This window comes from Poecilia mexicana, unplaced genomic scaffold, assembly GCF_051168715.1.
Source record: "Poecilia mexicana isolate PSO_F unplaced genomic scaffold, ASM5116871v1 scaffold_15, whole genome shotgun sequence".
Taxonomy (NCBI): Eukaryota; Metazoa; Chordata; class Actinopteri; order Cyprinodontiformes; family Poeciliidae; genus Poecilia; species Poecilia mexicana.
This window is the reverse complement of record NW_028263384.1, coordinates 5972795-5987653: the sequence shown is the minus strand read 5'-3', so window position 1 is coordinate 5987653 and position 14859 is coordinate 5972795. Positions and strand designations below refer to the sequence as shown.

The following is a 14859-nucleotide window of genomic DNA, read 5'->3' as shown; positions in this document are numbered from 1 at the left end:
CATTAAACGGTTGTCATGTATGTGTTTACCATGCAGCTGCTTCACTGATGTTTGAATGAATGTCCCTCAGTCCATTCTGTGATCAGTTTTTCTTCCCTAAATGTCCAGATGTCTCTGTTTGACTGTGTGTTGACAGCAGGATACTCAGTAAGAAACTCACTCTGAAGGGTTAAAGATGTCCACCATCCTCAACCTCTCACAGCTACAGGTATCAGGAGCTACGTTTTGTCTGGGACTCCTGATACCTGGTTAGCATTAATAAAATAAAAAGTAACAAAAAAACAGTTGCTGAAAAAAATATGATATACAACTCCAGTTCCATATCTGGGGTGAGTGACATTTCTTGTGTCCAGTGAGACTAAATAAATGCTGTACAATCAGCTTATAGTATTGCGTCATGTGTCCGTGTCCACACTGGTTCCCAAGCAGCCGCTGCTGCTGTCCATCACTGTCCTGACAGCTCAGTCACTGGGAAAACGCTGCTGCATCAAATTTAGTCAGGTGGGAAGGATTTCTTATCTGTTGTCAGGTCTTCTGGTGCTTTGGAACAAGCAACACTTTGGCATTCTCCTTTCGTATAACTGTTGCATATCATCTTCCAGGACGTTTCATTGTTTATCACCCAGAACTATGTAAACGTTCCCAGTGATGAGCTGATGCTGCAGTGTGAACAGAACAAATAGATCATTTTTGTTCCCCTGGAAATTTTTCTGTTGCAATTCTTTTCTACAAATAATAAACAAAAAAGTTTATTAGCAGATTTTAATGAAAAACGTTTTACTTCACAGCTTTATAGAAGCGTCTTTGTTTTGCAGGTGGATTGTGTGAATAATGTCATGTTTGCGTCGGCTCTCTGTGTCCCGTGTGTCCAGGTTCTCATTACTGGTCCAGGCGACACCCCATATGCCAATGGCTGCTTTGAGTTCGACGTGTATTTTCCCCAGGACTATCCCAACTCCCCTCCCCTGGTCAACCTGGAGACCACCGGCGGACACAGCGTGCGCTTCAATCCAAACCTCTACAATGATGGAAAAGTACGTCCGCCTTTTGTTTTTCTTCTAGTATAGAAAGGAAAAGTTAATTTCCAAAAATCTACTGAGCTCTAAAACTTCCTGAAACCTGACTTCATTCTTTCTCCTCTTTATTTGTGTTTAACTGAATCTTTGGGGTCTTTTTATTTCTTGTTATGAAGATGATTATAGTGCAAAATGAAACCTGAGATGTGTTGCCCATCTAAAAATGAATCTTTCAGAGTTTTTTCCAGACATTTTGTAATCATGTTCTGCCTCTGTGGATTCCTTCATTTGAGAAGAAGGTCCAAACTCTGAAGTTCTGCATGAGTTGCTCCTCCTCATGAATTTGTTTAACGGTCCTTGACAACCACTTTAAGGAATTACTGGGACTTTAAACGTCAGTGGTAGCAATTCATATCAGTGATGGATGAATAGTCTAACTCTAGAAGAATTCTAATCATTTTGATGCACAGATATAAATAATTGTCCAACAAATTGCAATTTCAGCCATAAACTTTGACAAAGAAGGCTTAGTCTGAACCAGGATAGCTGAACGACTCGCTAAACCAGACAGGAGGTTTGGCTAGATTCACTTAGAGATGGATTGATCAAAGGAGATCAGGTTTCTTCACCAGAAGGGTTTCTTCCATTGGCTCCTCACATCTGGCTTCCACTGACTCATCACTGTTATTGAAAGAAGATAACTGAGTTGTATTCCCTCAGTAACAACTTCCGTCCCAAAGAGTGGTGTAACCGCCATGAACCAGACATTCAACCACAGTGTGTTTATGTGACCCGACCATGTTTTATTCCTCCATTCTACTGTTTGGTGTAGTGATGTAATAATCTGAGTAGAAGCAGCACGCCCCATCATTCTAATGAAGAGAACAAACTTGTCTGCTCAAAGTGTCCTCAGCTTATTCCTCAGTCTACTGACTTCCACTTCCACTGCAGTTTTTAGGGCTTTGTGCTGAGACTGATCCCTGAATGCTTTCTGTCCAGGTGTGTTTAAGTATCCTCAACACATGGCATGGGAGACCTGAGGAGAAGTGGAACCCCCAGACCTCAAGCTTTTTACAGGTAACCAGGACTGCTGTAGGCAAATATTTGAGTAATTGAGTAATCTATTGATTATTATTACATTTAATTGAGTTATCGGATTAAAAAATATATAAAACATTGGTAAATCTAACATAACAGCAGTGTTACTATTGGATGTCAACATGAGACCAATTTTCATATTTGAGCTACTTTTCTATAGTTTAGAGAATTAACTTGTAACAGTAATGGCTCACTTTCTAAGTTAACCTGAAGAAAAGTTATATAAAAATCTGAAATTATATTCAATTTAATAATAAAGAGGCAGGCTCACAAATACGCTGATAAAAAATGTCTATACTCCAGCTCTTGGTTTATGTATTCATCTTCAGTCAGTTTAATGGATGAACTCTCACCTTGCCCAAACATTTATAGTTTTTCTGTCCATGTTAGCGACGGGATTTGACACCTTCGTTCATCACACACAGAAACTCATCTACCAGCCATTTGTTGAGACCGGGATGATATGAAATTAATTTTCTGATTTGACGGTGAAGCAACATATCTAAAGCACAGCCGCCTGTGGTGTTCAGTGTATCTGTTCACAGCTGCAGCGCTCTTCCCCACCACCAGGAAGCAGCTCCAGGAGGAGAAAAGCTGCCGTACTTCAGGCATTGCGCCAGTCATTTTAAGGGTGCTTATTGGTCCCCTGAAAAACGAGAAAAACCCAGACATTATCATCAATCAATGAACCCGCCCCCCTGACCAAACTTGAAAATCGGGCATCTTGCAGCTTAACTTAGCTTTCGTCAACAACTCATAGGCAGAAGTCAGAGTGCTGCGCAATGCAAATAACGACCCGGCCGGAACACAGTGTGCTAAATAATAAAACATAATTTAACGAAGCTTCAAGGCAAATAAATTTTCCTTGAAGAATTTTAATAATCAAGGTACTCGAATCATTTGAAACTTTTCAGCTCTACAGGTAACATAAATATCTGTCCTGTGGTTCACTCATTAAGTTGGTTATCAGAAGCCGGAGTTTATCACTGTCCAACCAATAGAGTTGTGAATTAATATACTTTTCATTGTAACAGCTGACATTTAATTGTTTATTGTGGTACTATTTTACCAAAATATATACAGACTGGCACAGGCCCATCAAAAAATTACAATATTGTGAAAAAGTTCAACTTTAAATATTCTCTCAACTCAGAAATCTATATTCATTACACAAATTAAATTATTTCAGACCTTTAGGATGCATGGGCTACAAACGACTTACCTGGACTAAGGAGAAAAACATCTAGACTGTTGCTCTTGGTCCAAAGTCATCTTTTTCATTTAGTTTATTTATGTATCTCCAATTCACAACATGTCCTCTCAAGGGACTTTATAAAAAAGTCCCTTTTCAAAATTGAAAAGCTGTGAAATAGCCCTTTATTACACTGGTAAATAGAAAGGCAGCTTCAGTGTTGTTGTTTTTATGATTTATGGACCAGACATAAAACAAAAAGTGAACTACGTAAGTGGTTTGTTGTCAAATGCTCAGACTGTTAATAACACTGTTGTAAAAATTTTGACATTCAAGTCTGGAAAAAGCCTGAGCCACAACAGTCTGTGCGTTTCTTTATTATCTGAAGATGAATTATGAATGGTACAGCAGCTCATTTATAGCTATAAGGAACTCCTGGACACTAGTTAGCCACTCTGGACCAGTTTGACACACAGCCACACTGTTATTTGGCCCCGTTCTGCACATAATCTCATTCTTTCTCCAGTACAAGTATTGATTGTTGTCCAGGAGCTGGAGCATTTGAAAATGGATGTATTTCTTTGTTCTTTACAATCTACCTCTCTCCCACCCTTTGCAGAGATGGGAAGTACATAGAGATGTCTCCTTTGATTATTATTCCAGTTAGCATTCTATAGATCAATAATGGAAATCAGGAGGGTGGTGATCTGGAGACAAGGGGCAGGGGGCGGGGCTGGTAATCATCCATATTTGCTTCAAGATGGGGCAGACCGCTTTGTGATGGATGCATGGGGACTGAAATCTGTTGCTGTCTTCTAAGGCCATCAGACAGGCCATTAAGTTCACCGCCAACATTTTTGGCTCTGAACCAACAGAGTGATGACGAAGGACATCTTTAGTCTCTGTGGGACAGGCCAAGTCATTTATTGGCTGTTAATGAAAAAGGTTTAAAGAATGCAGTGCTAAAATGTGGCCAAATTGTTCCCTGCCTTTGTCAGACTCTTCTACGCTGGTCCGACTCTGCCAAGATCATTTCATGGGTTTCACAGTTTAAGGACACCAGACTAATTCACTTCTAGCTGGAATAAAGGTTATGTTATTAAAATGTTCCTCTGGAAGCCAAGTCGGTTGCCTCTTTGTAGTAAGACGTTGTTGGGATATTTTCCTTCTAGTCTTGAGTAACGCGTTCCATGGGATTTCAGGTAACCCCGTCTCCTTTGTGGTTTCTAAATCTGCTGCAGGTGCTAGTGTCTGTGCAGTCCCTCATCCTAGTGGCTGAGCCCTACTTTAACGAGCCGGGGTACGAGCGTTCCCGCGGGACCCCCAGTGGCACCCAGAGCTCTCGAGAGTATGACGGCAACATCCGGCAGGCCACGGTCAAGTGGGCCATGCTGGAGCAGATCCGCAACCCGTCGCCGTGCTTCAAGGAGGTAAGCCTGGCACTTTCACAAACACAGTAACATCTTTGAGTTGCCATTGGGGTCTGAGGCTAAACAGTTCTCTCCTGTTCATTTTAAAGGACAACTGAACCCTGTTCTGGGGTTCGAGCACATATGTTGAAGGAATGTTGTTGTCATCCAAGATTTCTTATGGTCTGTAGCAGGTTGTTCTGAGTAAAAGACTAGACAGACACTGGCCAACATCTTGTGGCTCTTCTACTGCTTCACATGATATCACTACTTGTTGCTAGTTCCTCAGTCCCACTTTCACCCTTACAGTTTTTGGCCATTAGAGCTTCTGCCACTACCTCTCCAGGTGTTCTGTGTCAGGTAGCGGAAGAATTTTAAGTTTGATTTTGTTTTCCTTCTTTTACCTTCTTAAAGTAATTTAGAGATCTGGGGGAAAGTTAAGACATTATTTTGAAAACTAAATCTCTTCACTTTCCATAGTATCAGTTTGACATTGATTACTGTTAGAGTCCAAGTTAATATTTATCCCAAATACAAACTCCACATATTGAAGCTTTCCACTCACCTAACCTACCTTTTAGCACTTTGCTAATTTTAGCATAACTACACCAGGCACACTTTAAATGTTCTGTGTAGGACTGTAGACAGTTGTCTCACATCTTCTATTGGTGACCTTGAAAAATCTATAAACATTTGTTGTCGTTTTCTGGATTGTAAAATGATCTGGTAGGAGCATTATTTCAGATTTTATCCTACATATTGACTGTGAGTCAATATTCAACAAGAAAAAAAACAAAACTTCCTAGCTACCTCTACCTCTCTGTTATCCATCTCTATAATAAATCGCAGTGCGTTCCTACAACAGTTGAATAACGACTGCTAGTCACTAATAGGTCGATTTTATCTAGACATCAGTACTGAGTGCCTCACAGTCATAACATTTTTAGTCCTTATTGCTTTATATGGTAAATAAAATGAAATGAGCAGCCACGCAGACAGGAGTTAGCCTGCTCCGTCAGCAGCGTGCGTGGCTTACTGAACACACAATGTTTTGACTTCTGTCTGCTGTCCTTAAGCGCGGGAGATGAATGAGAGTCGGCGAATGCAGGAGTCCTTTCTGCAGCGCTGCTGATGCGTCCGTCAAGTCCTTCACTGGTCCCGCCTGTCCTGTCACTCCACATGAGACGCCATCTTAAGCACTTAGAGTTATGGCACATAAATGTGTCAGAGTTAGGAGTGGCAGTGAGACAGGATTATATTCAGAGTCTCTCCTCTGAGGAAATTGAGGCTTTTTTTCCCCTCTAGAATCTCTTGATTCTTGTTGGATTGTTTTCACAGAACCAGATAAATGTTAAAAGGACTGAATTTATTTATTTATTGCAGTTTTTCTGGCTGATCACTGGTCTTTCAAAAGCCTGACCTGCTGTTTCCGACTGTAGTCAATACCAATTTTTTTGACTGCTACGTTTTTAGAAGGTCACAATACACCTTGTCTGTTCCAGTATTAATAGAAAACATTGAACGATCCCCACGAAACGATATGGACGGCACGTGAGGTAGTGCTCTCAAATATGAAATGTTTATAGAGTATCGATCTCAAAACTACTAAATTAACCAAAGAAAACAGTTAATTTGTTTTCTTTACTTTTTCATTTTTCACAATAAAAGTCTCCAGACACAGCTCTAGAGAGATGGGTCTGAAGATTTTCTAAATACATCAACAAAGTCGTTACATTAGCAGCAGTGAGGTGACACCCTCAGTTATTCTGACACTTTTGTTTTTGTCTGTTGTGTTCCAAGTAGTTCAATTACCCCTAAAGACAGTAAATAGCAGGACCTGGTGGTGTGTCTGAGTTAAATCGGTCCTGTGTGGCGTCTATGGTTAGTTAAAAAGTACTGCATTTTCTTATAAATCATTAAAGATGATTAAACATCTACAACCTGAATCATATCCAGACATTAGATGGGTAGAAGTGTTGTTTTCAAAGCTCTCCATCCGTCTCCAGCTTAGTGAAAAGCAGAGGAAGTGTTTACAAACACGTGTGACCTTGAAACGGGGATGGCTGCCACGCCCCTCTCTGTGGAACAAAGGCATCCTTGGTGGTGGGCGGAGCCGACAGTCAGAAAGAGGAGGATTGATAGTGGAGGAAGCTGAACAGGACAGATAGAGAATGTTTCCTAAAGCTCCGCTTTGCTTCTCTTCTCCTGGTGAACGGCGAAGCAGACCACCTCCACCACCCCCACCCCCCCACCACGTCCCCCATTCCAACAACGGAGCAGCAGTTACAGACCCATTGTTAGAACACTTGCTGCATGCTGATGGCACAGCATGACGACTGTTGCTAGGACATGGACCAGGGGTCTTTGGGGGACGAGGAGCAGTAAAACTGAAGACTTGAGCAGAGCTGATGGGCGTCCTCCATCAAACGTCATGAATGTCGTACTGACACATTGATCAGCCTGAACACTTAAAAAAGTGAAAAGGCGTTGAGCCTCATTCACAGCTGCAGTCCTCAGACATGATGAGCCGAATTATGATTACTGGTCAACAAAACAGACAAGCAGCTCCTTCTTCGCACAAGAACCGTGAACACCAAGGGCGTGCCAATTGCAGTTTTCTCGCCAATCACCGATTTAGAAAATACTGCTAAATCTAGCAAGAAAGCTGCTGAGTTGATAACAGAGGGGTGTCTGTTAACTGCAAATGGTCAGACATGACCTGGTGGGAGGGGCTACAAGTCAAACCTCTCTCACAGAGAGAAGACACTCTGATTTTTTTTAAATTGGTGGATAAGATCGGCTTCACATGTAAGTATGGGCCGATCACTGGCCTCCCAAAATGAAGGAAATCTGGACCGATTTATCAGTGCACTCCTGGTGAAACACATCCAATACAGCTCGGTTCTGACTCCCAGCTTCCAGCTTTTCCAAAGCCACATTCCTTGTTTGTGTACGCTAACTAGGTTAGTAAAGCCCGCTAACTAGGTTAGTAAAGCCAGTTCTGGTTCTGGTTCTAGCTATGGTAGCTCGCAGTTTCCACATTTTCTGTTGTCTGTTGAACTACAACCTCTATCAAAGAACTGCGCAGACATTGGAGGGAACAAGAGGAATGGGATCAGCTGGGAGGAACCTGATTGGTTCATCTCTAACAGGAGTTTCTGTTTGTTAGCTGACAGCACAATGAAGAAAATCTTTGTTCCAGATGCTTGTTTAGCTTCCTTTTTCTGCCAGCAAATCAAATTGAATGAATGTGTGAACCTCCGTTTTCTATGTACTATTAGTGACATTTCTAGCACCATGTGGAGGAAATCTAACCTGTATAAAAATGTCTGTTAGTTCCATTCATGACACTCTTTGGAAGGATGGAGATAAAATGTTTAAGAAAGCTTCTCTCTTTGAAGCGGACCGTCCAGTCTGGATGTATCAATGCCTCCTGTATCAAGTGATGTGGGAGTGACCGATGTGGTGAACGGTGTGTGTGTGTGTGTGCAGGTGATCCACAAACATTTCTACCTGAAGAGAACCGAGATCATGTCTCAGTGTGAGGAGTGGATCGCTGACATCCAGCAGTACAGCACCGACAAGCGGGTCGGCCGCACCATGTCCCACCATGCAGCTGCTCTCAAGGTACTCTCACTCAGTCAGAACACACACACACACACACACACACACACACACACACACACACACACACACACACACACACACACACACACACACACAAAGAGCGGTCCACAAAAACACTGAAAACCCCAACGTGCCCGAGGAAAAGAGCATGTTTGTCCACTATATATTGTGCTAACAGCAGTTGGTATTCGTCAGCAACTCACTGGCGTTGTGCAACATAAATAATTATCCAAGCAGAGGACATGGTGCCAAATAGTAAACCATAATTCCTCGAGGCAGATAATTTGCCTTGAGGAATTTTAATATTTGGTAACACTTTATTTGAAGGGGTGTGCATAAGATTGACATGACACTGTCATAAACATGACATAACACCTGTCATGAACATGAAGGAGTCTTTATGAATGTTTATGACTGTTGTCATGAAGCATCATTCGGTAAATAATGACACTTTTAATGCAAAGTTGCTCTAAAAGTTGCATTGAAAGTCCATTAAAAATGCCAATTTTGCATTAAATTGTCATAATTTACAAAATCATGCAAAGTCATTTCGGTAAACTAGCCACTCTGACTGTCCCAGCCTTCCTGCTGCAGCTCTCAGGTCTTAAGAGGTCCAGCCCAGTCCTCACCCTAAACCTGGCCACCTGACAGCTGGGTGCTGTGGTCATGTTTGGGTGAACAACAGCCCTCCTAATAAATGTGTGTGTGTGTGTGTGTGTGTCTGTGTGTGTGTGTGTGTGTGCGTGTCTGTGTGTGTGTGTGTGTGTGTGTGTGTGTGTGTGTCCCTGCAGAGACACACGGCCCAGCTGAGGGAGGAGCTGCTGAAGCTGTCCTGTCCCGACGGCCTGGAGCCCGACGGAGACGAGTTCTCTGAGAAGAGCGCCGCGCTCATCCTCAAAGACCTGTCCAGTCAGGACACAGAAAAACCCACCGGCAGTCAGGACAGCCACTGCAGTGAGGGCCAGCTATGAGCCCACCCACCAGGCCACTCGGACCCCACTGACCCTCCCGCCCGCCCCATCTTTTCCAGCATCTTCGGCCCCCTCACCTTCCTCTTTCTGATGATTACTCTGTAAAGACTGGATGGCTTTGAGAGGGCGAGCCATCACTTTGTCAATATTTGTATGTAAAGATCTAATTGCAGAATAGTAGTGGAGGGAGCTCAAGTACCAGAAGCCGATGAGACAAACTCTGAACTATGCTATGCCCTTATTAAAGAGTCAAGAAAAACTTTTATTCACCTGTAAAAGACTGTAAACATTTTGTGCTTTTTTTCCAATTGTGAAATAACCACTGATTGGTATGTTATTAAACTTGTTTATGTATACATAATGGCAGAGGAAAAAATGACAGATTATATAAGGGAAACTACCTTTAGAGAAGAATGTTTACTGAATGTTAAGTCCTTTTTTTTCTTTTCTTTTTTTTTTCTTCTTTTTTTTGGGTGGGGGTTGTTTTTGGGACTGTTAGAGAGGTGATAGTTGGAACCAAGGATATATTGGTAATTCTTAAAGCATATTATTTAAAAGAAGAAAACACACAGGAAAGTGACTCTCGGAAAAACCTCTGGAGATCCCACGCTACCTTTGATTTGTCTTGGATCATATCCACTTCAATAAGGTTTGAGATGGACATTTTTAACTCATGTTATATCCCTTTTACAGGCTCCAAATTAAAAGGCTTAACCACACTCTGGATCAGCATTTGTCGCCTCTTAGAACTTCTCCATGACTGCTTTCCATTCACACGACTGTAGACGGCCAGATCGGGAAATGTACTTTAAAGGCTTGTGCATGTGTCTGTGTGTTTTCTGTGCGTGTGCAACAATCCCCCGTGAGATACAAAAGCTGTGATGTGCCTTTGATCTACACCATACCACCAAATACTCCCAACAGAGTACCTTTGCTGAATAATCTATTTCTACAGATTTCTGCTCCGTCTAGCTAAAGAAAACTGCTTTGATTTGATTTTATTATGTTGAAACAGCAGTGGAAAAAAAAAAGCACTTTCTATTTTACTCACTCCTTAGTACAGTCACATAATCCTTTTGCTAGGACATTAAATGGAGCTTGAAAATATGGACTGATTGTGCGAATGCTTATTTTTTTTGTTTAGCAGGATGTCCACTTCTGCCCTGCAAGAGCTTGTTTTGTCACGGAAAGTAAATTATAGTTTGGGGTCAATTTGTTACTGGAAAATTCCTTTTGATGACGTCAGAATTCTCAAAGACGACCAGCTTTGTTTCCCTGTGTGAGGCGGAGGCCAGCAGCCTAGTTCTGAGTTTTACTCTAAAGCTTCTCATATGTTCACTAAATAGTGATGCATTTCCAGCATTCATGACAGTTTATCTCATGTTAGAGCAGGGCTGGAAAATAAATCAAAGTATATCGTGATAGACACATTACCCGTATCAATACATCTGATGGATGTATTGTTACATCCATCAGATGTATCGATACAGAGTTTACTGATAGAATATTCACTGAACTCCAGTCCAGAACCGCACAGGGTTCTGGGAGATGTAGGCAAAGGAAAGGCTTTAACTGCTCAACCTCTTATGGCATCAACTCGTTCAGTCTTTGGTTACCTAGCAACAACCTGTACAGTAACTTGCACAGCAGCAGTTTCATGTTTTGCCTTCGTGCCTCATAACTGCTTAAAAATAGTGAAAATGGGAAAGGTCACCCCACCAGCTTGCCAGTATTTTAATTATTTAAAACAATTATCTATTGACGATTATCAACATCAGTTAATATGAAACGCTTACATCGTGATGTTTTTCAGCCATATCGTCCTGCCTTATGACAAGGTATATTTAATCAATAGTTTTTCACAGAATTGTGAGCCTACTGAAAAGTCTAGGCTACATGTTAAGTTCTTTGTTAAAGCCGTTGCATGAATTCCTGCATCAGTGCAGCATGGCATGGAGGTAATGGTGGCCTTCAGCTTGTTTGCGTTGCTAGCTCTGGTGTCTGTGACTTTGACCGGTGGAGGTTCAAGGTTTAAAAGGAGGTGTGACAATAACATGAGGTAGAGGTGGAGTTAAGAATTGCAGGAAAACCCTTTGGTTATCCTGTTTCTGGACACGGGTTTCCAGGATGGCCTCATCTCCTCTCTGGACAGGTGCTTGGGCACTTTGTCAAGGAAGTGCAGAGCCTGTATGAGCACATTGAGGGAGTTGCCCAGTACGACATTTGTTGGAGGTTGTTTCAAATGGAGCTGGCGTTAGAGGAACTATTTTATGGGCGTCCTCTCTCCCCATCAGGCTTTCAGCTGAGTGTGAGCCTTGGGACCAACACTGTGAACCCCAAGAGCCTTACGCATAACAGAGGCTTTATTGGGTTGGTGCCACACTCGGCTGGAAGTGCTGGCAAGGTCCCACCACCCTTGGAGCATTGGAAGCAAAATGACCTCCAAACCAAGCGTCCGGAGTGCATCTTTCCTGTGTGCCAAGCACTTGATGCAGCACCTGCTGTTCTGGGTGTTAGGATGGTTCCTCTCTTGCTTTGTGACATCTTATGAAAAAACGTGGACATCCCTTTTGCAGCACTCAAAGCAGAAAAACCACCAGTCTAAACCTTGAGGTCTTCTGTGAAGATCTGAGCACCAAGAAGAGCTTCCCAGCGCCGAACACTTTTGGGAGAGCTAGGGAGATGCACCTCAGCAGAGTGGATGTGAGGAAACACACCAGGAAAAAACTGTCGCTTTTTGCTACCATTCGTAGCTCCCTGTGTGTGGAGCCCATTACAAGTGTACTGTAAACATGTTTTTACCACAACTTACTATTGTTGATATGAGAAGCGGCCATATTGGTTCTCAAAATCAGAGTCTGAAAAATGTTCCTACAAAAATATAAAAACAGGGTTAAAAACAACCAGATAGATAGATAGATAGATTTCTGAGTGGGAAGTCCGACTTCGGGGAGGGGGTTTTTCCAGTTGATTTTTAAATTTTTTTTAAAAGTCCCGACTACAAACAGAATGCAGCATATGGTTTTGTGTAATCTCATTCTTTAATGTCACATGTTTATAAAAAATGGTCAACACAAAATAGCTTGAAAAAATTAAAACCACATTCACCCCCAAATATTTGAATTATTTATTTTGTCTCGTTTTTAAAAAAACTTACTTTTGTCACTCTTGTATATTTATAATTTAACTGTGTATATACAAATTAGGGCTGAAACGATTCCTCGAATGATTCGAGTACCTCGATTACTAAAATTCCTCGAGGAAAATTTACCTGCCTCGAAGCTTCGTTAATTGATGTTTTATTAGTTAGCGCACCGTGTTCCGGCCGGGACTTAATTTGCGTTGCGCGGAGCTCTCACTTCCGCCTCTGAGTTGTTGACAAAAGCTAAGTCTCAGCGGCATAAAGTCCAATCTTCAAGATTGGCCCGTGGGGATTTTATTGATTGATGATAATGCCCGACTTTTTATCGTTTTTTGGGGAACCAATAAGCATCCTTAAAATGACTGGGGGAATGCCTGGAGTACGGCAGCATTTCTCCTCCGGGGCTGCTGGTTGAAAGCGAACGGCGGGAAGAGCGCTGAGGTGAGCGGATAGACTGAACAGGGCGGGCGGCTGAGTAGCTGATGCTTACCGTGTAAATGTAGCTTTACCGACGAACCGCACAATAAATTTCATATCCCGGTCTGAAGAAACGGGTGGCGGAGCGCATCGTACATGGCTGGTAGATGAGTTTCTGAGTGTGACCAGTGAAGGTGTCGTAAATATCCCGTATTGCTTCCCCCCGTGTTTGTCCCCCGGTCTAACGGTTCGTCAGTCCGCTGGTCTATTTCCTCCCCTCCACCCCATCTTACGTTCGTTCATTCGCCCTCTCCTCCCACTCCAGGCGGCATTTCCCGTATTTTCAAACCCAAAGCGTGACAGGTTAGGTAGCAAGGTGAGTTTAATTAATCTATTAAACTCACTGAAGATGAATACATAAACTAAAAGCTGGATTGTAGACATTTTTTATAAGCATATTTGTGAGCCTGCCTCTTTGTTATTAAATTCAATATAATTTCAGATTTTTCTATAACTTTTCTTCTGGTTAACTTAGAAAGTGAGCTATTATTGTTACAGGTTAGTTTTCTAAACTACAAAAAAGCAACTGTTAGGGATGCTCAAATATGAAAAATTGGACTGATATTGATATCTGATAGTAAAACCGGTATTATGGCAGATTTACCAATATTTCATTTTATAATTTTTTTTATCCGATTACTCGATTAATCGTAAGAATAATCGATAGATTACTCGATTACTAAAATATTCGTTTACAACAGCCCTAATACAAATATTAATATCCCCAATAGAACATACGCCAAAATATAAAACTTGACTAAAATATGAAACAAAGGATTTGAAAACATTGTCATTGTGAATCAAATTAAGCAAAACACTAACTTGTAGCAATGAGCGACAGAAAGCTGGAAGCTGCTTTTCAACAGGATAAGCGTCACAAAGTGTTTTGCCCTGTGCCCAGATATAACTAGATCCGCCTCTGCGTTTTCGTGCAGGCACGGTTTCATTGCTTTTCCCAGAATGCAATGCGCATCTGTCATGGCTGCTTACTGACGCTTCTGTCGGCACATGGATAGCTAGAAACAATCTCTGTCAGATTCAGGCGTTGTGATTCGCCTCAGTAAACAGGGTACTTGGAGCTCGGTCTGGTGTGGGACCGTCCTGGCTGCACGCAGGAGATCCAGCCGACGTTCAGCAGAAACGAACAGTCATGTTGATCAGCGTAGAGATTCCAGTACTGAGAGGCTTTCTGACAGCCAGCGAGGCTACGAATTGGACACAAGACATCGTTACTGATGCAGGTGAGACATCCACATGTTTATTTCATGGGCTTAACACCGCCTCGGCATCCTATTAATGTTGCCGTTAAGGGGCATTAACTTAATTTTCAACATAATTGGCTGACATTTTTGTTATTATTATAGGATGGTGAATCTGGAGGCGACAGTGTCGGAATTAAATATCTTAGCCCTATTTGCACAGCGTTAAGGGTTTGTCTTTTCTCGAGTGAACACAACATAGACCCATTTAAAAACTGGACTGTATTTACCTTAAGGTTGTGCAATAAAATATCAAGTGGAGAGACGTGTATATTTATACATGCAAAATAAAGCAGGTTTCTAAAGAGAGCATCATCTGTCTTAGCCGGTCTGTTCTATTCGAGTTGTCTGTTAGTAAGTGATAGTTTTACATGTTAAATCTTGTCGCTGAACAGTAGTTAAGATAGCTAAAGATCAAAGAAAGAGCCGACCCCGTATGGCCGTCTCGTGCTCAGTCTCTGCGCTCTCACGCGGTATCTCAACCGGACCACGAGAACATGAACATCAGGGACAGATGTGGGAACATGCTTGTGGTACTTCTTATAACAGAAGTATACCTGCTTGTATACTCGCAGAGTATAACAGAAAAATATTTGGTGTTGGTTGGTGTTAAATTAGAAAGCTCCTAAGTGTCTCGTACCGAGCTGTGCCTCGATAACAGTCCTTAC

General features: G+C 42.0%; 2 protein-coding genes across 4 annotated transcripts in view; both read left to right on the top strand.

Annotated features, from left to right (window-relative positions):
- Nucleotides 1-10420, top strand: part of birc6 (baculoviral IAP repeat containing 6) — a 70519-nt gene extending 60099 nt beyond the window's left edge. For both annotated transcript variants that reach the window (XM_015003679.2, XM_015003678.2), the window contains exons 69-73: nt 873-1034; nt 2016-2093; nt 4548-4736; nt 8208-8342; nt 9134-10420. In XM_015003679.2, coding sequence (XP_014859165.2) covers nt 873-1034; nt 2016-2093; nt 4548-4736; nt 8208-8342; nt 9134-9313 — 744 coding nt within the window. In that variant the 3' untranslated portion in view covers nt 9314-10420. The remainder of the gene's footprint in view (nt 1-872; nt 1035-2015; nt 2094-4547; nt 4737-8207; nt 8343-9133) is intronic.
- A 3452-nt stretch (nt 10421-13872) lies between these two features.
- Nucleotides 13873-14859, top strand: part of ttc27 (tetratricopeptide repeat domain 27) — a 46107-nt gene continuing 45120 nt past the window's right edge. The window contains exon 1 of one of the 2 annotated variants that reach the window (XM_088012936.1): nt 13873-14173. Coding sequence is in view for 1 of the 2 variants with exons in the window: in XM_088012935.1 (XP_087869061.1) it covers nt 14083-14173 (91 nt within the window). In the remaining variant the exon portion in view is untranslated. The remainder of the gene's footprint in view (nt 14174-14859) is intronic. The other variant, XM_088012935.1, reaches the window with a different exon arrangement.